This window comes from Protopterus annectens, chromosome 5.part1 (assembly GCF_019279795.1).
Source record: "Protopterus annectens isolate FY-2018-M chromosome 5.part1, PAN1.0, whole genome shotgun sequence".
Classification (NCBI taxonomy): Eukaryota; Metazoa; Chordata; order Ceratodontiformes; family Protopteridae; genus Protopterus; species Protopterus annectens.
The window spans coordinates 533657753-533679706 of record NC_056736.1 but is presented as its reverse complement, the minus strand read 5'-3'; the positions used below and the strand labels follow the sequence as shown (position 1 = coordinate 533679706).

Below are 21954 nucleotides of genomic sequence, written 5' to 3'. Positions count from 1 at the left end.
TGTTATGTAGCCCTTACACATGTTGAATTGAAGCACTGCCATTCTTCTTCAAAGACCCCTATTTCCTCTTCTTGATGTACTAGAGCCCTGCGCCATTCCTTGAACTGTTGTGCTTTTTCTCCAGTCAACTTCCAGGCCTCCAGGCTGGTCTCTGTTGACCTTAGAGCCTTGTCTAACAACTGCTTGCATCTGATTGCGGCAGCCACTGTTTTATACTGTGGGCTGGCTGTTTCACTGTGGATAACTTTCAAGCATTGAATCTACTCCAGTGCTCTTTCCTTACTTGGAAGCCTACCTGAGTTGCATGTGGACAACTTTTGTATGTAATCTTCTGACTCTCTCTCTTTCTGAACCATGTGTTGGCTACCATCAAGCCATTTGCTGACAGAAGTCTAGAATGGCCTCTCCTCCTACATTCTTGTTGCAGCACCCATGTAGTCCCAGGCAGTCCTCATATCCTGTTCTGTCTGTCTTGATGTGTGTATTCAGGTCATCCATTATCAGCACTAATTCTTGTTCTCCTGCTTTGCGTAGTACGTCCTACAGCTGCTGTATGAAAACACTATTTTCCCTCACTATCACAAGACTGCTGTGGGGCATTGGCTGAGATTATGAATACTGTTGTATCATAACACTGGAATCTGATTGCCATGGGTCTGGGTTCTGATGACGCCCCTCACTGCCTTCTGAAGCCTTTTCCTCACCACAATTCCCACACCATTTCTAGCCTGTCCTCATCTTGATTAGTCGACTCTGGATACCAAGCCAACTGGCTTTGCTGCACTGCCCTTCAATCTTGTCTCCTGGATACTTAGGATGTCCAGTCTCCTCCTTACCATCATGTCATCCACTTGCAAGCCTCGTCCTGTCAGTGAACCTACACTGAGTGTGGCAATTCTTAATTTATTTTTGTTAGTTTGATTGGTTTTATGTTTTAAACACACACACACACACAGACACACACACCACATTTCTTAGTGTTTTAACAAGGATACATAAAATTCTGAGGCTATAAATTATGATCCTCAAAAGTGAAAAATTGTAAAGTAAGGAATATACACTTTAAGTCTTGCATTGTTTATCACCTAAATGCAGTTCACCGTGCATCCCTTGTACAGAGTATTTCCTCTATTTTAGATACAGTTGTCTCTATGAGTGTGTGTGTGTGTGTATGTGTGTATATATATATATATATATATATATATATATATATATATATATATATATATATATAATGTATGTATGTGTGTGTTTTTGTGTGTGTGTGTCTTCTAGCACAGTTATTTCTTTATATGGGTGTCTATTGAGGTGGTTGAATTGTGCAATCATCTCACAGAAAGAAAAAAAAGTAAAAATCAGTTGATTGAATATTCTAGCTTGTTTTGTGTGCAAGATCATGAACAGCGTGGATCAGGGAGTTTGCCCTTTCCCCAGTGTAAAAAGATCTCAGTTGGTGTATAATATTAACAGGGGGTGGGGGTACAGAGGCTTCCCTCTGCATAAATGCTGTTTTTCTTGATCTTATTGTTTTCAAATTTTTTTTTTTTTTTTTTTTTTTGGGAGGGCACTGACTATTTTCAGCAAAGGCCTGAGGAGAAAAGCAAAAAAGTAGTACAAAACATTTTAAGAATAATAATTTTATAGTCTTTAAAAATGATACAAAAAACAAATACAGTTTAAGTAATTATGCCAAATTAGACATAATATGAAAATGTTGGTTAAATGTAAATACAAGTTATATGACAATATTTTACAGTTAAAGAACTTTTAGCCCGTTTATAGAGAAATTAAAGGTAGGTTAGTGTAATACAAACAGCAATTGCAATATGAAGTGAGAGAATAGCAGCCTTATGGTATATTTACACAGAAAGCTAGGGGGGATAGAAATTGATTGAAGTAAGGAATTGAGTCAAGAAGGGAGAATAAGGAGATGCAAGTATGAAAAGGTATTTGTCCACATTTAGGAATATAGCTTATCTTTGTGTTGAGCAAGAACAGAGCTTTTAGATAGGTAGTCTTTTCAGAATGGTTTTAAAGGATGGGAAGGAGAGTATTGACCTGATGGACAGAGATGTGGAGTTCAGGCCTTAGCAGTATGGTACGAGTACAGACAATGCCCAGCAGATTCAGTAGTTTTGTGGAGACACAGGAGGTTTTGGTCATTGGCTCATAATGACTGACTAGGAACATAGTTGTACAGAATGTTATTTAGTGCTGGACAAGCAGATGGATTCTTGATAATTTTTTAGGTGGTAAGAAGCTGTGCTTATGTTAGTTGATGGAGTAGTTTTAACCAATTTAGGCTTTTTAATGCTATACAGTGGTTGGTCTGGAAGGGGTATTTGCTGCAGTTTTAACCATTTTGTTATAGTATTGCTCAAGTTTTGATTTTTGTGATGCCTGAAGTTTAGTAAGGATAGAAGCACCCATATAGAAGTGTGGGGAGGAAATAAGTAGTGGCAAGTGTAGCTTTAGCTGTGCCTGTGAGAAAGTCTTTGGTTCTATAAACCATCACTAGTTTTTGATGAGTTTTCTTATGCAATACATGAAATTTGGAGGACCATATATATAGGTTCATAGGTGTGTACTAGGCTAATGGCCCTGGAGCCTTTACAAGCCTAGCCCATAGGTTTATCCTGGCATCGTGCCACCCAACCTTAGTTCCCAGTGCCTCTGTCGAGTAGAGCTACTGGAGTGATCCCTGGGTTGAATTGTCTATTTCCCATCCACTCATCAAGATTTCTCTTGAAGAGGGCCTTTGAGTTGCTCTTTTTGACATGTATTGTATATGAATAAGTAGCAGGGGTCAACCTGGAAAAATAATAAAAAAAAAAAAATAAAAAAACTCATAATTAATGTAATAGCAAGCTTTAGAATTTTGCTGTTTTTATGTTAGAATTGCCATTCAATGCTCAGTCAGGACTCTCATTATTGGGTCTCGTACATATTATCAGGAATTTGTTAGTATTGTTTTCCATTGTAGAACTGTTCATTTGACCTTGTTCAGTAGATTAGACATAGACAAAGCTACACAAGGCTCTGTTATTTTTCCAGTAAACAGATCTTAAAGCAAAACAGTTATAATGGAATGCTAGTGCCACATGAGTACGTAACTATTTTTTGTCTTATCACTGCAGCTACTAGTGAAAATTGAGAAACATACTTGATGTTGAAAAATGCAGACTAGAAGCGATGGTGTTTCATTCCCTGGGAGCAAGCAAGACCTGTTCCGCTGGAAGAGATTCACACAAAACAAGAGTGAAAAGCCCAAGGTATAGTAAGACAAAGTCTAATGCCTTTTAAAGAGCTGTTAATATTTTTTTTTTCTGTTGTCTCTCACTGAGTAACTTTCTCATTAAAATGCCCTTTTCTATTCTTTCTTATCCTGAGAATTAGTGGCTGAGGCATATAGATTGTAAGGTCTCCCTGTTTTGTACATATAGCATAGAAGAAGAAAAGCAAGATTCTACAGTGGGTCCAGAGAAGGTGGGACAAGCAGCAAGTGACTTTGTGAGTGAATCTTAAAAGATCATGTATCTTTTATTACTTATACGGATTTCATTGTGCACTCCTTGTACATGATCATTGGATAATAATCTACGCAGCAGTACAAAATGTTAGCTCTGATATCATAAAGTCTGGTTGCAGTAATTTGTAGGACTTGCATCACAGGAGTTAGGAACACATTTTGCATATAACTTTCTAGTAGCTGTCCCCTCATATTGTAGACCATAATGATTTGCTTCCTCCTGCCTTTCCATTTGTTTCCCACCAAACAAAATTTTGGTCTAAACGTCTCAGAAAAGATTTTTATGAAGACTGGCAATTTTTTTTCAGTTTAATTATCTGCAGTCATTATTTCAGTGTTCTGTTTGCATTTCTAAGAACATTACTCATTTTTAGAGCCAAGTCCCTCTTCACTGTTGCTATTTATATTTCTAATAAATGTATATATGAAAAGCTGTTTATGCAAGTGGCCCATCATATCAGCTGCCTTATTGGTCCACACTACAATAATAAAATTGCCATATTTGTGCAAGTGTATGTTACACTGCAAAGTGCCATTAAAGAAAAGCCCTTCAAAACTAATGTCTTAGAGACTGATCCTTCTATAGCAAGAACCTCTAGGGTCCCATCAGCAGATGTTTTCCATCTACTAGAGCTAGATCTGAAACATTGAAAAAAAAAGATAAATCAGAAAACAGTTCTAGTGAGAGTGCACTATACTTTATATGTGAAAAAAAAATGAAAGCTATGCAGCACAGGTCTAACCTAGAGTTGAAGCTTTGTTCACTCGTAGTGACGGAGACCTGCAGCCCAAACTAATGCCTCAACATCTGTAGTTACTAGTTTATGTGTACAGGTCCCATCTTCTCTGAATTTACATGAAGTTTTCACCTTTAAAGCTTTTCTTCTGCCTGGTGCAATTTTCACAGGTTTTTGAGTCCATAGATGCAAAAAAGGCAGTCTGAGCTCCCTTCAACCCAAGAACCTTAATAAGTGCATAGTCCAGATGAGGTTTTTGGATCCTCCTTTAGAACTTGACACAATTTCCCAGAACAGGGATAAGGAGGAAGGTGGACCTTCTCCTCCGTTCTTTCACAAGATCTGACATTCAGAGAGATCTTCCTTCTTATGGCGGGGGGGGGGGGGGTCTGTTCTCAGAGGCAGTTTCTTACCCTTAATGATAGTTTCAGAAAACCTGTGGCATAGTGAAGCAGTCCTTCTGGGTGGCCCTTTGGGGACCAATTTGAAGGCTGCCAATAATTAGGCTTGTATACACCCTGGCACTGTGGTTCCAATCCTCAAAAAGACTGAGCATGTGCTGTGCGCCCCCCCCCCCAGTGATTTTTGTGAATGGACACTACAAAGCCTAATGTAACTGTTTTTTGTGGATCTTAAGAGAATCCCCTACTCTTTAGGTTTTGGCTCTCTACCATGAAAAGGAATTTAGGAAGTTGGACATGTTTGGAAAGCCATATTCACATCCTATACCTTATCTTTGGGGGTTCTGAACTGTTTAACATGAAAGTTGCATTTCTGAAGGGATTTATTGGGTATAATACAGCATGATGCGGATGGCATGCATAGCAGCCCCTTGAATGAGATCCTCACTTTCCTGGTATCTGCTGTTAATATTGTTGTTATCCTTATGGTCCAGGTGGCTCATAATGCTATGGTCTGGGCTGCCAGGGTGGTAGGATCAGGACTTGCTGTATGCTGACACTGCCTGTTGCACTACTGACTTTCCTTTCTGGGGACCCATACTATTAGACCCGGAGGTTGACAATTCCCTGAAATGCTGAAGGAGGAAGATCAGACCATTGTGACTGTCCTCCACAGAGTACCTGTAACTGGTGGAGTCTGCAGAGACCTTCCTTCTATTCAATGTGCAACTTCAGCATCAAGACTGAACTGAGACTCGGTCTCTTTCTCTGACTGGGATCCAACAGGAACACTACCTCAGAGACTAAGGCCCTTGGATATTTCAGGGTGTCTGTGGTAACCCTAGGGCATTCTGTAGATGTCCCAACTCCAGGCCATCCACCCTGAATGAAGATTGCAAGATGAAGATGTTTCTTTCATGTCTCAAAGTGGACTACCCTTATTATAGAAGTGTGGATTAATGAAGTAAATAACCCACTGGTCTCATTTATTTTCTCTTCCCTTCCCCCTCTCCTTTGAATATGTTTTCTAAATGTGTCCACTCAGCAGGAAAAACTGCAAGTTAGAAGATGCATCAAAACATGGATATCCATGATGTCTCATAGGGCCTGCAAAGACTCTGATATTATTACATACTGGTTTTCTTTGGAAAGAAAACCAAAGACGTCAGGACTATTTTAGATTTTGGTGGAGACTGGATGTGCTTTTCAGACCTTAAGGGAGTTGTACATGAAGACACTTGCAGGTAGTAGTTGGTCCGTACCAGATTAGCACCTGCCCATTCAGCCTTATTACTGTCCTAAGGATATTTGCAAAGTGCATGGTCATTGCCACCTACTGAAGGCTTCAGGGATCCAGAGTGTTTTCCTGTTTAAGTATACCAGCTTCATATGGATGACGTCCTAGACAGTCTTCTTAGGCAGAGGAATTTCTGCTTTGCATTTATCTTTCCTTGAAGATCACTGTGAACATTGCAAATTTTGCAAAATCCTGCCTTATGCAATCTTAGCTTTTGACTTTTCATAGACTGTTTTCTCTGTACAAGGATTTCTCTGGCATCTTTACCACTAAAAAGGCTTCAAGGCATGATGCCAGTAATACATTTCCTTCTGTTTGGGTTATCACCAGCAGTCATCCTGTATCTAAGACTATTAGACCTAATAACAGTTTCATTAGTGATGGTTTCTCATTGTGGATACCACATGATAGTTTTACAATGGCTATTTAAAGTACAGTCATCACTCAGAAGAACCTTTAGGACCCTGATCTGAGTCTGTTGTTCTTGTAGAAAGCTTCTGACCTAGTGGACCTACCTCACCAATCTGTTAGTGGGCATACTTTTCATTCCACTTTTACCAGCTACAGTGCTGTCCATGGATTTGTTAGTATTGGAATGGGATGGATACTAATCTGGAAAAATAGCTCAAAGTTTTGTTCAGTGAGGGCAAGTTACATGTCAGTATTTTGCGATATGAGCAGTTCTCTGCTTGCATGCTCTGTACCCTTATTCTTTTGCAGTCATATTTCTATGCAGTCAGATAATGTGAACATGGTGTGTTACATCAGCAAGTAAGAGGGGGACTCATTTTTGCCCTTTAAGAAGCAAAACCATAGGAATGGGGAGTGAGCTTTATGAATTGATTCCGGTAGGTAGACTGGTCCAAGGATGGCCTGCACAAAAATGCATTGTTACTACAAAACATAATCTGTGTTAAACATTATTTAACAGAAAGCTGTTTCAGATGCAGGCTAACATGGTAAAACAATATGGATAACTGTTTACAACAGCGAAGGAATGTTAGGGCAGTGAACAAGATTTAGAGGTATATCAGTGTTTCAGTAAGAGTGAGATATTAAAACGTTAAACCGCAGATGTTGTGTAGTCCAATCTCACCTATATTTTTACATATGGGTTCGGAGCCGATAAAATGAAGGGTGAGATGGGCTACCAACATGGAACGTTATGGTGAGTACATAACTTCTATTTGGATACAGTACCTTCAATGACCACCATTTTAAAGTACATCCAGAGAATTTCATCAGACATGAGATTGTAGATTATCACCACAGTAGATCATTCAAGAGTAATTATTTTCTTTAAGTAGTCCAAATCATAAAGGAAACCAACCTGTTAGCAATCAGATTCAGTTAGTGCAACATGATATCTCACGAGTGATCCTTGAGTCCATCAGTATCCAGCAAGATTTCTAAAGACTGTTTGACTGCGTTTATAATCTTTTTGCTGTCCTCTTAAGTGACAAATTTGGTAAATTCTTCTATTTTAGTCTACCTCCCAGATTCAGCATGCACTTGTGCAGTCTTGCCACAAAGTGGCCCATTATGACTTTCTTTCATTTTTTTTTCCTCATTGCAAAATGTCTGTTCTAGGCAAAACAGTCTGTGAATGTGGCTCCTTACTGACCAAGACAAATTTGGTTTCCCATGCTTCAGCAGTTCTGCCACAACTCATTTCTGACTTCCCTTCTAGAGCTGCCTTCTGGCTTACTCTACCGGAAGAGTCTGGATCCCCATGTTTTCAGACACTTGCTGTGCTCTGTACTTCCCTTAAATTTTCAGAGGGGACCACAACTTTTTTTATTGCAAACAATAAACATAGTGTAAGGAACAGTGTATGCATTGTTTACATGAATGCAAATTGTAGACATAAGAGGTCAGGTGTAACATGACAAATCATAAATATTCCAGCTGACAGTTAAAACTGGCGATGTGCTGTTATTACTGTTTTTAAGATGTGTGCATGAAGGAGGAGATATGTGAAAGATAGCAAATTACTCTGACAGAGTAGTCTCCATTTCATCATCTTCTCAAAGTGTCTCACTGCAAAAAAAAAATGGATAGACAAAAGATGGAAAAACTTCTTTTCAACCCCATTTCTTATAGTTCTGATCTACCTTTCAGAAATATTTGATTTTGGCCTTAGCTTTCCTCAAAGTTCATCTATGCAGTCTTTATAGTACATACATAATTAAGAGGTTTTAAGTTCTTGGCTTCCATGAGCACTGGTTAGATATGCAAGATTAATCCCACTCAAATTCACTCTCTGCCAAACTGTGCTATAATTGTGCCTACTTAGGTCAACTAAAACAGTGTAGTGGTGAGTGTACTTTCAGACTCAGTTGTGTGGCTATGGAATTTGCATCTATAAGGAAGGTGTATGGGAGCAAAAAACCTTTAAGGAGATGAGGAATGAAGCCTCAGTGTATGTTTGTTGTGTCTGCTGTTTACTAAATTACTTATTTATTTATTGCTTTTGTTTACCAGGATAGTCCAGCTGGGTGGAAAGCCCCCCTTTTAAGCAGAGGCCTGGGGAGAAATGCTCCAAACAATTCCATCATTACATAAAGCACACAGTAAACAGAGATATGCAACTAATCAACAAATATGCAAAATTTAAAGATAGAATCCTTAATTTAATAGCAGTATCATGTAATGAGCTATGAAACTTTTTCCTGCGAGAAAAAAATTACATAAAGAACTTAGTAAACAGTTTTACAAGTTGTTGTTGTGTCTTTCGGCTTTTCCCGGTTAGGGGTCGCCACAGCGGAACTCCGGTCCGCTAATGATTGGTAGTTGATTTTTACTTGCCGAGTTACCAGCCCTGACGCACAACCTTCAACGAAGGTACGCCCATTCACGCATGTCTCCACGCAGAAGACACTCTAGCTGAGAATCGAACCGGACAGCATCTTACTGTGAGGCGACAACGCTACCGCAGCACCACCACCGCGGGATAATCAACAAATATAACATTTAAACAGAGTATTATTAATTAATAGTAGCAGCAACTAAAGAGCTATGAAAAAGGAGGAAAATGGAGGATTAGTACTAAGAAATGATGAAGGATGTTTTAGGATATGTAGAAGGAAGGAGGGAGAGGGAGAGATTTTGGACCAATAACCAAGGGTATAGTGCTTGGAAAGAATAGGAGAAAGTAATGGGCAAACAAATTATTATCCAGGAATTGTACATGTACAGAACCAGGTATCTTTTGGGTATTCTCTCATTTGTGCCTTAAAAAAGTTTGTGTTTATTGTGTTTCTTAGAGGGAGAGGAAGGGAGTTCCAAATTTTGGCCAGGAAAGAGGAGTACAAAGAATCACCATCTGAGCTGTTAGCTTTTGTAGCAATTAGTAACATTTTGTCAGGGGATCTACACTGAACGAATGAATGAATGTGTGATTAAATAGGTTTGAAGTAGTGTGTCAGTGCTTATGTAGGTCAGCAAAAGTTGATATAATCTATAATGGCACTTTTTTCTTTGGACTGCTGTAAGGGACTCTGTTTCACCTTGAGATACTTATTTTATGCTAGTAAAGCTCCATTCAAGTGAACTGCATCAGTATAATTATTTTTTAACTGAAAAGCTTTGGTCTTGGCACTGTTAGTTCATCCTGTAGAATGTGAGTTGCGTGCTTTTTCCATAAGTTATCCTTGTCTTTCATATGGTCCTTCCTTCATGTTCAGGGTAGCAACAATGACTAAAATTAAACCTGATTCTCTCTCACATTATTCTAGTTAAGGAGAACATGGCCTTTACTTTGTGGATGTTCATAGACAGCTTGGTTATTAGGTTGTCAGAATAAAGCTCTTAAGAAAGTTTATCAGTTGTTTATTTCATTTGCAATAGTTTGTAAAAACTAAAAAGTTACCAAGTAATGCCTTCCAAGGACTTCCAAGATGGCTGCACATTGAGTAACACCTTAACTCTAGCTCTCACAGTGAGAAAACAGAAACTCAAGATAGAATGCCAGTAGACTTTTGTGTTTATGGGTACATTTCAGTAGCTGGCTAGTTAAGTGTACTGCCTCTGGATACCAGGAAAAAAGAAATACAGAGCATCTGGAAAAATATCGGCTACAAAAAAAGTCAGGAAAAAAAACACTGACAAAGGAAAGTTCTGCAGCTCTTCAGGAAAAAAGCAATGCAACCTATAGGAATATGCAAGACAACTGCACACGGATCTGGTTAAAATAATCAAAACACTGATGGAGTATACCAACACAAACAAAAGGATGGAACAATGGAATAAGCTTTAAACAAATATTCAGATGACATGATACAGCTGCAAAAGTCAGAGGTTGAAATAAAGAAAAGCTGACTGAATATGAAACTGCTCAGGAAGACATGTTTTATAAAATAATAGAATTAGAGGACAGAGCACAGAGAAAAAACCTGAAATTTTCAGCTATACCAGAGCAGCTGGAAGAATAAGACTGCATTCATTTTATGAAAGGACAAATAAGCAACTGGACTGGTATTCTGCAGCAGGGGGTGTTAGTTGAAAGGGCACATTGTGTGAGTGCTCCAAACCTGGCTATGAGAAAGCAACATTGATCTTTAATAGGAAAGATGCAATCCTACCACCAGAAGGAGTTGATTCTGACAAAACCGTGGTAAAAGGACAAAATACTAGAAGTGGGAGACAGCAGAGTGTTTGCAGAGATGGATTACTCATTGTACACCAAGCAGAAGAGGAACAAATTCATTCTACTATTCATGGAATGTTGAGATGCAGGTGTGAGAGTCAAACTGCTGTATCCAGCTGTCTTGAAGGTATTCTTCTCTGGAGGGACAAATCATTTTTTGATAAAGTACATGTTAAGGAAGAAAGGCAAACATTTTTCCAACAAAAACTGAGCTGTGAAACATAAGGGGATTGTGCTTCTTGTTGTTCTGGTAATAAAGACTACAAAGAGACTCTACCTGTGAAACCTTTTCCACTGTTTCAATGGAAAATGTTGGAGAGAAGGAAGGGAACATGAGAATTGACTATAAGAAATGAGAGTGCATTAGAAATGAAGTAGATACAGGATTTGGGAAATGGAGATGAACACTAACACGACCAGTAACTTAATATGGGATTACAATGCAATAATTATATTTGTGAAATAGAACAAGAAAATCTGGAACTATTGTACTTTTTCACAATTTGTTGGACTTGTAGGAATTCTGAAGTATATGCCCTACTTCATGTCATTAATGTTTGGAAAAATGCTTTGGGGAGGAAGAGAGCAGAGAAAGTTAACTGTAGGTAAAGAACATTTTTTTTCTCAATAGTATTATTTTTGTGGTGTATTGTTTTCTTTGCATGCCACAAAGTAAAGTTTTCTCAGTTATTTTTAAATGTAATGTGGATCTTAAATAAGCGCTGCTGTTCATTTTTCCTTTCTTTCTCCTTCTCTCTCTCTCTCTCTCCTTGTTCAGTTTTAAGAAATGTGGGAACTGCAATATAAAAAATGGTTGAAAGAGCATGACAAAAGAAAAATTAATGTGCTTTTTCTTATTCTTGCATGACTGGATTAAGGACCTTAGATTGATTTAGTAACAAGTTTTAAGAGAAAGCAAGTAAATGAAAAAGAGTATTGGATATTATGAGACTTTTTTTCTAGCAAATGAATATATGCATAGTAGTAATTCTGTATCTGGCTCTCATGTCTCCATGGAAACAATCTAATAAACCCATTGACCGTATTGTTCTCATGTCTCCGTGGAGACAACCTGATAAAAAGAAATTGGTTACAGTCTGGTGAAGTGTGGCTGAAGAAATGAAAAAGAAAAGAGAAACTGGCTAGGAGATAATGTTCTCTGAAAGCATTCAGGGGTTTTCCCAGCTGAGAGAGCTGTAAAGAGAAGACAAAAACAGTTGGTATTTAGTAGAAGCACAGGCTGCATCATGCTTCTTAGCATGGATAATCTTTTCTTCTGAAAATATAGCTAGGGGAGTGGTATACAATTAAGGTGGAGTTTTAAAATATGATGCAAATAAAAGAGAGAGACCTATGATTAAGAAGTAACAAGAATTATTTAAAGAGACTGACAAATGTTAAAGTTTTGCAGAATAGGGTGAATATCGCAGAACAAGAAGAGGATCAACTGCAAAATGCTAAGCAGAAAATAAGAGAATAGCTCGATAATGTACACGATTTTAGAAAGATTGCTGTTAAGCAACTTTTTTTTATAATAATACAAAAAGGTTTTAGCACACCAACTCAGGCAACAGAAAATAGAAAGGCTGTCACCAAGCCTAGCGAGCCTGTAACAAGGAAGATAACAAGATCCTGTAGAGGTATTAGAAATATTTTGGAAATTCTATGAAAGGCTGTATAAAGCAGAGAAATATGGAAATCAAGAAAAGAAATGGAAATTTTTATGGAAGAATTAAATATGCCAAGGTTAGAGGTAGATGGCTCAACTACTAATGGTAGGATAGGAGGAGATGAGATGAAAATTCTGATATATAACCAATCTACAGGAAAGTCCCCAGGAATAGATGGTACTTCTGTGCAAGTTTGGAAGCTAGGAGGAAAACACTGAAAGATCTGGAATTTTTTTTGTAACAGTATTGTAAGAGGAGGAGAAGTACCAACATCTTGGAAGAAAGCAGTAGTATCTGTAATACTTAAAGGGGGTAAAGGTCCATCAGATCCAGCTTCATACAGGCCCATTTCAATACTAAACCATGATTATAAACTGTTCATATGTATAATGGCTAAAAGGATGGCAAAAGTAATGCCAGAGTTGATTGATATGGATCAGTGTGGTTTTGTGGAGGGGAGGCAAACATTTGACAACATTAACAACAACAAGCAGAATGTAAGAAGATACCATTGCTGTTGGTGGGTCTTGATGCAGAGAAAGCATTTCACAGAGTAAGCTGGGACTTCATGAGCAAGGCAATGGAAGCATTTGCATTTCCTGCAAAAAAAATTTTAAAAGGTTGATTAGGAAGGATATATGAGGGGTCGGAGGTGGGATCCTCTGTGATGATGTCTGCTTGAGCAGAGGAACCAAGCATGGGTGTCCTCTTCCACCTTTTTTATTTGTATTTTATTTAGAAACATTGATAAATAATATAAGAGACTCATAAATTCAAGAATATAATTGGTATGGTAGTCAAGAAAAGCTGGCTGTCTTTGCAGGTATTATTGTATACCTGACAAAACCAGAAGGAGACATTACAGTGTTGGAGACCTTTTCAGATCTTTTCAGGATACAAGTTTAATGAAACTAAAACAAAGGCAACAGTGGCAAATTGTGTACCCATGTATAAATTGGTTCAATAATATCCATATTTATGGGAACATGATAAAAGGAAGTATTTAGGTGTATGGATTAAAAATGATTCTGGTGTGGCAGAGAAGGATATGTGGGAAGAGACTAAAGAAAAAATATTACAAAACTGAGAAAATGGAAGCTTTTTCATATGGATATGGAGAGTAAGATACAAGCAGTTAAAATGGTTTTGTCCCATTAGTCTTCTACATAGATCAGGCATATTTTTATCAACCAGAGGAGAAGTTGTGGATAGCAATTAATAAAGAGCTGAAGGACTTTATCTGGGAGGGGAAGACGGCAAGAGTCAAGTGGGATAAGCTGATTCTTCTAAGTAGAACAGGGTGGATTGTGATTACCCAATTTTAAGGGGTAATTTAGAGCTACACAGTTAAGGCGCCTATACATTGCACAAGCAGATAACTATAATTCACAGTGGAACGGGATAATGATGAAACAGGGGGGAAGCTCAAGAAACAAGGAGAGACTGCAATTTTGGATGCAGGCCTTTAAGATGAATAACAATAAGCATACAGAATATTATATTTATAAAGTAACAGGTTTTGCATGTGAATTCCAAAACCTATTGGAATACAGAAACAAAGTTAGGGGCTGCTGCTGCTCTTATATATGTGTATGTCCAACAACCCCAAGTCTTTGCTGCTGCTGCTGCTAATAGAACTTGTCCAAGAAGGAGAAGGGTGTTTAGACGCTGTTTAAAATTTTCATGGTCTACATGAGGTGAAAATTGTAGAGCACTACAGGGTAGATAGAGAAACTGCAGAAACTCTGCAACCTGTGTTGTACTCAACTGAGAGCAAGGGCAAACCGAGGGGAACCAATGCCTGTGGAGACTAAGGTATGTGCAGCACTTAGAATATTAGCTACAGGAACCTTCCAGAGACCAACAGAGGGATTTGCTGAAGGTGCCACAGGCATCAGCATCCAGGATCCTACATCAGTTCCTGAATGCTATGCTACAACATGCCAGTGACTGCATACATTTTTCCCCGTACAGCTGAGGTCAGAGTTTCAACTGTGCAGGATTTCTACCCTGTAGCACACTACCCTGACGTCTTGAGTGTTCTAGACTGCACACACATTGAACTCAAAGCACCACCCATTGAACAGGGAAGGATGTACATAAACAGAAAGGGCTTCCATTCCATTAATTGCCAGTTCATGCATAACGATGAGGGAGTCATTCTGAATGTGTGTGCTGGCAACCCAGGCATGATTCCCATATCTGGCACAACTCTCAACTCTATCAGAGGTTTTCTAGGAAGGCTATCCCACAGGGTCACTGATAAACCCAACACCAACGGGGTAAGGTGCCTCCTCAAGTAAAAAAGTTTCAAAGTCCAAAGATAGAGGTAGACACTCCAGGACAATCGAAGCCAACCAATAAGTCAATGCAGAAGATAAAGTGAAAATCCTTTATTACTAGTAGACAGTAAGCGCTTTCACGTTGCTCAGAATGCTTCTTCAGACTTCAATAAAAACATACTAACTTCAACTTAATATATATGCAACCATAGCCAATCATATCCATATAATTCAAATTATCCAATAGGATATATAGACAAAGTCACATGAAGCACTTAGTAATAAATCCCTGCTTCTCATAACATAAAAAATAAAAGTAAAGCACATATGCTCCTTAAAAAACAAGTTAAATATACTTAATATTAAAAACTGGAAATATATATGTATTCTCTAAACACTTTTATACAATGATGAATCAATGCATTTATAATAATGCAATTTAAACTTTAAAAATGTATAAACATATTAATTAAAAATGGATATATAAAGAAAATGAATGCATAAATATAGGGAAAGGAAGGAAAGGGTGGATTATAGGTAAGAAAAAGAAAAAAGAAAAAGAAGGAAAATAGCCGTAGGGAGTGGAGGGGGAAGGGAGTTGAGAAGGAAGGGGGGGGAAAGGGGGGGAGGAGGAAAGAGGTGTATGTATAGAAAAAGAAAAAAAAACAATACAAGTTTAAAAACAGTGAGTGTCAGATCCTATTAACGTCTATAAGGTCTCTCTGCTAGAAAAGGTTTCAGTGACAATTTATCATTTAAGCCGTACCCTCTATCTGCTCTAAGCTTAATAATCCATTTATTTTCAACTTGCTCTGTTCTATTATTAATGTTGCCTAGTCTATTGGTTACCTCCTGACGTCCTATAACCATAAAGCAAAAAGTGTGCAAGGAGCCATTCTGCAACACATGTTTTGCCAAGGCATTAGTCTCATTCTCTCTATTTATTGCATAAATGTGCTCCCTTATCCTCTCCCTCAGAGTTCTATTGGTCTTCCCCACATAGAAACTCTGGCATTTCTTGCACACTGCTAGGTATATAACATTTCTAGATCTGCAGTCTGCATAATCATTAAACTCATATCTAATGCCATTATCTGGATGTACAAATACATTGGAGTTCATAATAAAGTTACACTGATTGCAGCTCCTACAAGCATAAGTGCCTTTCCTCTTTGAACTAATTTTGGTACTCCTACTCTTCTCATAACATAAATGACGTTTGAGAGATTTCGTATTCTTATAACTAATCGCAGGTCTATCACCCACTAATCCCTTAATCTTATCATCTAGCAGCAAAATATTCCAATTCTTGTTTATTATGTTAACAACTGAAATATTGGTGTTAGTATATGGAATCAATAACCTCTTCCTTCTATCACTACATCTTGATGTATGTCTATACATTTTGTTACTATCCTTCATAATAGATGGTATCGTACGCTCATTCTTCATGTATTCTATAGGTAGTAGATCCTTTTCTAGGTAACCCCTCTCTATGAATTCATGGTGCATAGTATCTATTGCTCGTACCAAATTAGCATCCTCACTTATAATGCGTGAAAAACGGGTCAGCTGATTCTTCACTATATTCTTATGAATGTGTCGTGGATGCATGCTGGTCCTATGTAGAATCGCATTACGTCTACAAGGTTTCCTATATATGTCAGATGTTAAAAAGCCTCCTTCTAGCTTCAAAGTAACATCCAAAAAATCTATTCGAGTGGATGAAGTACTACCGCTAAAGCTCAAAAAAGTAGTGGTACCATTAATATATGTCATGAAATCATTAAGGGTATCTACATCACCTTCCCAAATAAAAAGGATATCGTCCACAAAGCGCCTATAATATGTTATACATTTTGAGAAAACCATATGTTCCAGTACATAGGTGGTCTCCCAATATGTGTGGAGCAGAGACAGTCGTGGAGTCCACATCAACCAACAAGAAAGAGAAAGAATTCAGGAGGACCCCTCGAGTTTCAGAGAAAGACCCTGAAACCTATAACACGGACTTAGTGGTAAACCTTTCTGAGTATGTAATAACTGATTTTGAAAGTAAGCTTTTGAATAAAGGCTTGTCCTTTTATTCCTTCGCAAAATGTAGATGTTAGTGATTATATATTGGATATTAAGTACTTTACTAGGAATGTGGCTTTAGGAATGTTATACAACAATGAAACCAATGGAAATGCTCCACCCAATGTATTTAGAAAACCCTCAGTTTTTGTACCTAACATGCATCCTTTGTTAGAAACTTTTGAGAAAGCTTGTGCTAGTGATTTATTGGCATATTTTGAGAACAATGACAAGAAGCCTGATTTTTACAACTTAACTAAAGGAGAGAGGGAAGCTTTATATGATTTACAGCACAATGACAGTATCACGATAAAACCTGCAGATAAAGGAGGGGCTATAGTGTTATTAGATAGTGTTTTTTATGATGATGCCATGAATGTAATGTTGTCTGATGTATCTACATATAGAAAGTTAGATAGGGCTGCTTTGAGTAAACTAATTAATTCTGTGCATGCTGATTTGTATGATATGCTCATTTGTGGCATAATAGATGAGACCTTATACAAATATTTTTTAATTGAAGACCCTGTTATACCTGTTATTAGAGGCCTGCCAAAGATACATAAGACTATGGTCAATCCCCCACTTAGACCTATAGTATCAGGACGTGGGTGGATAACCGAAACCATATCTATTTTTTTGGAGAAAACACTTAGACCTAAGGTAGACTCAACTAGTTCAGTTTTGAGAGATACTCAACAACTTTTAGAGACTCTATCAGCCCAGAATGGTAATTTTGGTACTACACAACCAGCCATACTAGTAACTCTAGATGTGGCCTCCCTTTTCACCTGTATAGCCAATGATGTAGGGTTAGACTACTTGAGGTTGTTCTTGATGAGAAAAGGGATGAATAATTCTGAAATAATAAGAGTTACTATGCTTTTGGATATTGTCCTCAAAAATAATGTTTTTCTTTTCAAAGATGTTTATTTTTTACAAACCCAAGGAGTGGCGATGGGAACATCTTGCGCCAACTCTTATGCCAACCTTGTGATGGCATATTGGGAGACCACCTATGTACTGGAACATATGGTTTTCTCAAAATGTATAACATATTATAGGCACTTTGTGGACGATATCCTTTTTATTTGGGAAGGTGATGTAGATACCCTTAATGATTTCATGACATATATTAATGGTACCACTACTTTTTTGAGCTTACTTTTTTGAGCTTTAGCGGTAGTACTTCATCCACTTGAATAGATGTTTTGGATGTTACTTTGAAGCTAGAAGGAGGCTTTTTAACATCTGACATATATAGGAAACCTTGTAGACGTAATGCGATTCTACATAGGACCAGCATGCATCCACGACACATTCATAAGAATATAGTGAAGAATCAGCTGACCCGTTTTTCACGCATTATAAGTGAGGATGCTGATTTGGTACGAGCAATAGATACTATGCACCATGAATTCATAGAGAGGGGTTACCTAGAAAAGGATTTACTACCTATAGAATACATGAAGAATGAGCGTACGATACCATCTATTATGAAGGATAGTAACAAAATGTATAGACATACATCAAGATGTAGTGATAGAAGGAAGAGGTTATTGATTCCATATACTAACACCAATAGTTCAGTTGTTAACATAATAAACAAGAATTGGAATATTTTGCTGCTAGATGATAAGATTAAGGGATTAGTGGGTGATAGACCTGCGATTAGTTATAAGAATACGAAATCTCTCAAACGTCATTTATGTTATGAGAAGAGTAGGAGTACCAAAATTAGTTCAAAGAGGAAAGGCACTTATGCTTGTAGGAGCTGCAATCAGTGTAACTTTATTATGAACTCCAATGTATTTGTACATCCAGATAATGGCATTAGATATGAGTTTAATGATTATGCAGACTGCAGATCTAGAAATGTTATATACCTAGCAGTGTGCAAGAAATGCCAGAGTTTCTATGTGGGGAAGACCAATAGAACTCTGAGGGAGAGGATAAGGGAGCACATTTATGCAATAAATAGAGAGAATGAGACTAATGCCTTGGCAAAACATGTGTTGCAGAATGGCTCCTTGCACACTTTTTGCTTTATGGTTATAGGACGTCAGGAGGTAACCAATAGACTAGGCAACATTAATAATAGAACAGAGCAAGTTGAAAATAAATTATTAGATTATTAGATTATTAAGCTTAGAGCAGATAGAGGGCACGGCTTAAATGATAAATTGTCACTGAAACCTTTTCTAGCAGAGAGACCTTATAGACGTTAATAGGATCTGACACTCACTGTTTTTAAACTTGTATTGTTTTTTTTTCTTTTTCTATACATACACCTCTCCCCCCCCTTCCTTCTCAACTCCCTTCCCCCTCCACTCCCTACAGCTATTTTCCTTCTTTTTCTTTTTTCTTCTTTCTTTTTTCTTTTTCTTACCTATAATCCACCCTTTCCTTCCTTTCCCTATATTTATGCATTCATTTTCTTTATATATCCATTTTTAATTAATATGTTTATACATTTTTAAAGTTTAAATTGTATTATTATAAATGCATTGATTCATCATTGTATAAAAGTGTTTAGAGAATACATATATATTTCCAGTTTTTAATATTAAGTATATTTAACTTGTTTTTTGAGGAGCATATGTGCTTTACTTTTATTTTTTATGTTATGAGAAGCAGGGATTTATTACTAAGTGCTTCATGTGACTTTGTCTATATATCCTATTGGATAATTTGAATTATATGGATATGATTGGCTATGGTTGCATATATATTAAGTTGAAGTTAGTATGTTTTTATTGAAGTCTGAAGAAGCGTTCTGAGCAACGCGAAAGCGCTTACTGTCTACTAGTAATAAAGGATTTTCACTTTATCTTCTGCATTGACTTATTGGTTGGCTTCGATTGTCCTGGAGTGTCTACCTCTATCTATCCCACAGGGTCATTAACTGGGGGATGCAGGTTATGTACTCGAGCCGTGGCTGATGATGCCCATCAGAAATACACACACACACACACACACACACACACACACACACACACACACACACACACACACACACACACACACTCACCAACCAAAGAATGCTGTAATGAGGCACACGCTGAAACAAGAAATATCACAGACCTTGTGTTTGGTCTGCTGAAGTCATGGTTCATGTGCCTAGATACATCTGGGAGAGGCCTGTAGACAATCCTCATACTTGTGCTGAAATTTTCATGGTCTGTGTCATCCTTCACAATATTATTCTGAGAAAACAGCTTCAGCAGGAACACCAAGGAGAAGGAGCACACATCCCACCACCACTGGCAAGGTCAACACAGCCATGCGCAGGTGAGGAATCAGAGGGGGAACCACCAGCCATTGAGATTGTAGGCAGATGTAGGTGTGCACAGTATGCCCTTGCGCTGGCCAGTGGATAGCAGAAACACTCACCCCTTAACAGGATAAAACCTTCATGCTATGCACATACATACAGTAGCACTGATGCTAGGCAACACTCCCAACCTTTACGTACCCAGGTTATGGCTGTGTACTGCTAGCATCACACAAAGCCAGCCTAAATTAAAACTCTTGTAACTGCCTGATTTTCAAGGCAAGTGTTGAACATGGAATAGGAAAATAAATAGCTAAAAATAGAAATTAATGGTATATCCTTGCATACTGTTACTTGCTAATGTAACTAAGTAGAAGATAGGTGATTTTTACAGCAATGACATCAGTATGTGACAGCACTGATTTATGTCAGTAGGTGTGCTCTCTATCAAGTAATAGGCCTCATGTAGCAGAGATTCAAACATTACAAAAATGTTTAAGAAAGCAGTACAATTTAAAAAAAAGCATCACAAACACCCATATCTAAGCACTCAGTCAGCTCTCCACCCTGTGCATCAGACAAAAGACTCCAAGAAACCAAAAGATAGAAAATCAAGGATATGGGACAGTTACCATCATTTGCATAGGGTGTTGTGGGGTGGCAGGAGGCCAAGTCTGACACAAAAGGTAATCAGTACGTGTGAGTAAGAAAGATGGTCAGAAATTTAGGTAAAGTATCAAATGGCCACTGAGACAAAATGAACTGTAAGCCTCACAACTGACCCAAGTAACTGTTATGTATGTGTGTGTCTGTATGGGCACTCAAGGCGAAACATGTGTGAGTGTCTGCAAGAGCACAGCCAAGCTCTGTGCTAGCTCTACATCCTTTTTCTTTGGACAGGTGCAAGCCATGCATGGTAGAGGTGACACTTCACTTTTGTTTTCCCTGACTGTGGCAACTGGCTCTGCCAGGAGTTGCACTGCCACATCTATGCCCATGGTTAGATGCACTGCTGCTACCTGAGTGTAATTGATGTTTGATGGACAAGCTCTCCTTACAACTGTGCCTAGGACCATGACGTATTGAAAGGTAGACTCTGCAACACTGTAACACTGTAATTACTATTTTTATTAAAAAACAAGAACAACAACAAAGCTTTTGGATAAAAAAAAAATCTTTCATCAGTGTGTAAAGAATCACATAAAATTTAACAATAAACAGTACTTTACATTGATCATAAGACACAGCTTAACCCATCCAGTCACAGTACTAATTAATAACATCATAAATTGTCATTACATTAAAAATCACCTTAAAAACTCTACTTTAAAATGAATTGCTTTTATCTAAGTACAGGCTTAAAACTAATAATTTTAACCAGATAAATAATGTAGCTGTCTTCAATGAACCTGCTAACTCTGGTGATACAGATAATTGTCTTGATTTGATTCAGAACCTAGAATACAACGTGAAATCTTTTAAAAAGCTGCAATGGCCGCATTTTAGTTTTGCTGCATATATTGAACTTTGTGTGGTCCCACAAAGGCTTAGAATTTTGAAAATGCCCTCTTATGCGAACCACTACCCAGAACTTCTTAAGAGATGGCAGCAGCTAAATCTTAAGCTCAGCTTTGATTATATGAATTTGTTGAATGAATTTTTTTTTCAAAAAATTGAGAACGATCTTCACGATGAAGTAACAAAGCTTGAAAATGATATATCCAGTCTATGATCTTTTAACAGCAATATCCCCTGTATACAGTGAAGTGCTGGAACATCTATATTTATATGATTGTAAACTGGAAGCGGCCAAAAGACGTAAAATAATGAGGGACATAAGGACTTAAAGTCCAGTAATGTTTTTTCTTGGCCAAAAGAATCTGCCATTAAAGGACAAGGGCATTTGAATATATTACAAACAGGGCTCAATGTACGAGCTTGATGATGTGACTGTTCCTTCAGCAACACAAACATGCCCTGATACCCAACAACATAATGATCCATCTGCTGGCTCTGGAACTTCTGCACAGCCTAATGGTA

At 37.8% G+C, this 21954-nt stretch overlaps 1 protein-coding gene across 1 annotated transcript in view; it reads left to right on the top strand.

Moving 5' to 3' along the window:
• Nucleotides 1–3141: 3141 nt before the first annotated feature.
• CCDC191 (coiled-coil domain containing 191) overlaps nt 3142–21954 on the top strand; it is a 1143870-nt gene continuing 1125057 nt past the window's right edge. The window contains exon 1 of the mRNA XM_044073155.1: nt 3142–3272. Within this exon, the coding sequence (XP_043929090.1) occupies nt 3177–3272 (96 nt within the window). The 5' untranslated portion in view covers nt 3142–3176. The remainder of the gene's footprint in view (nt 3273–21954) is intronic.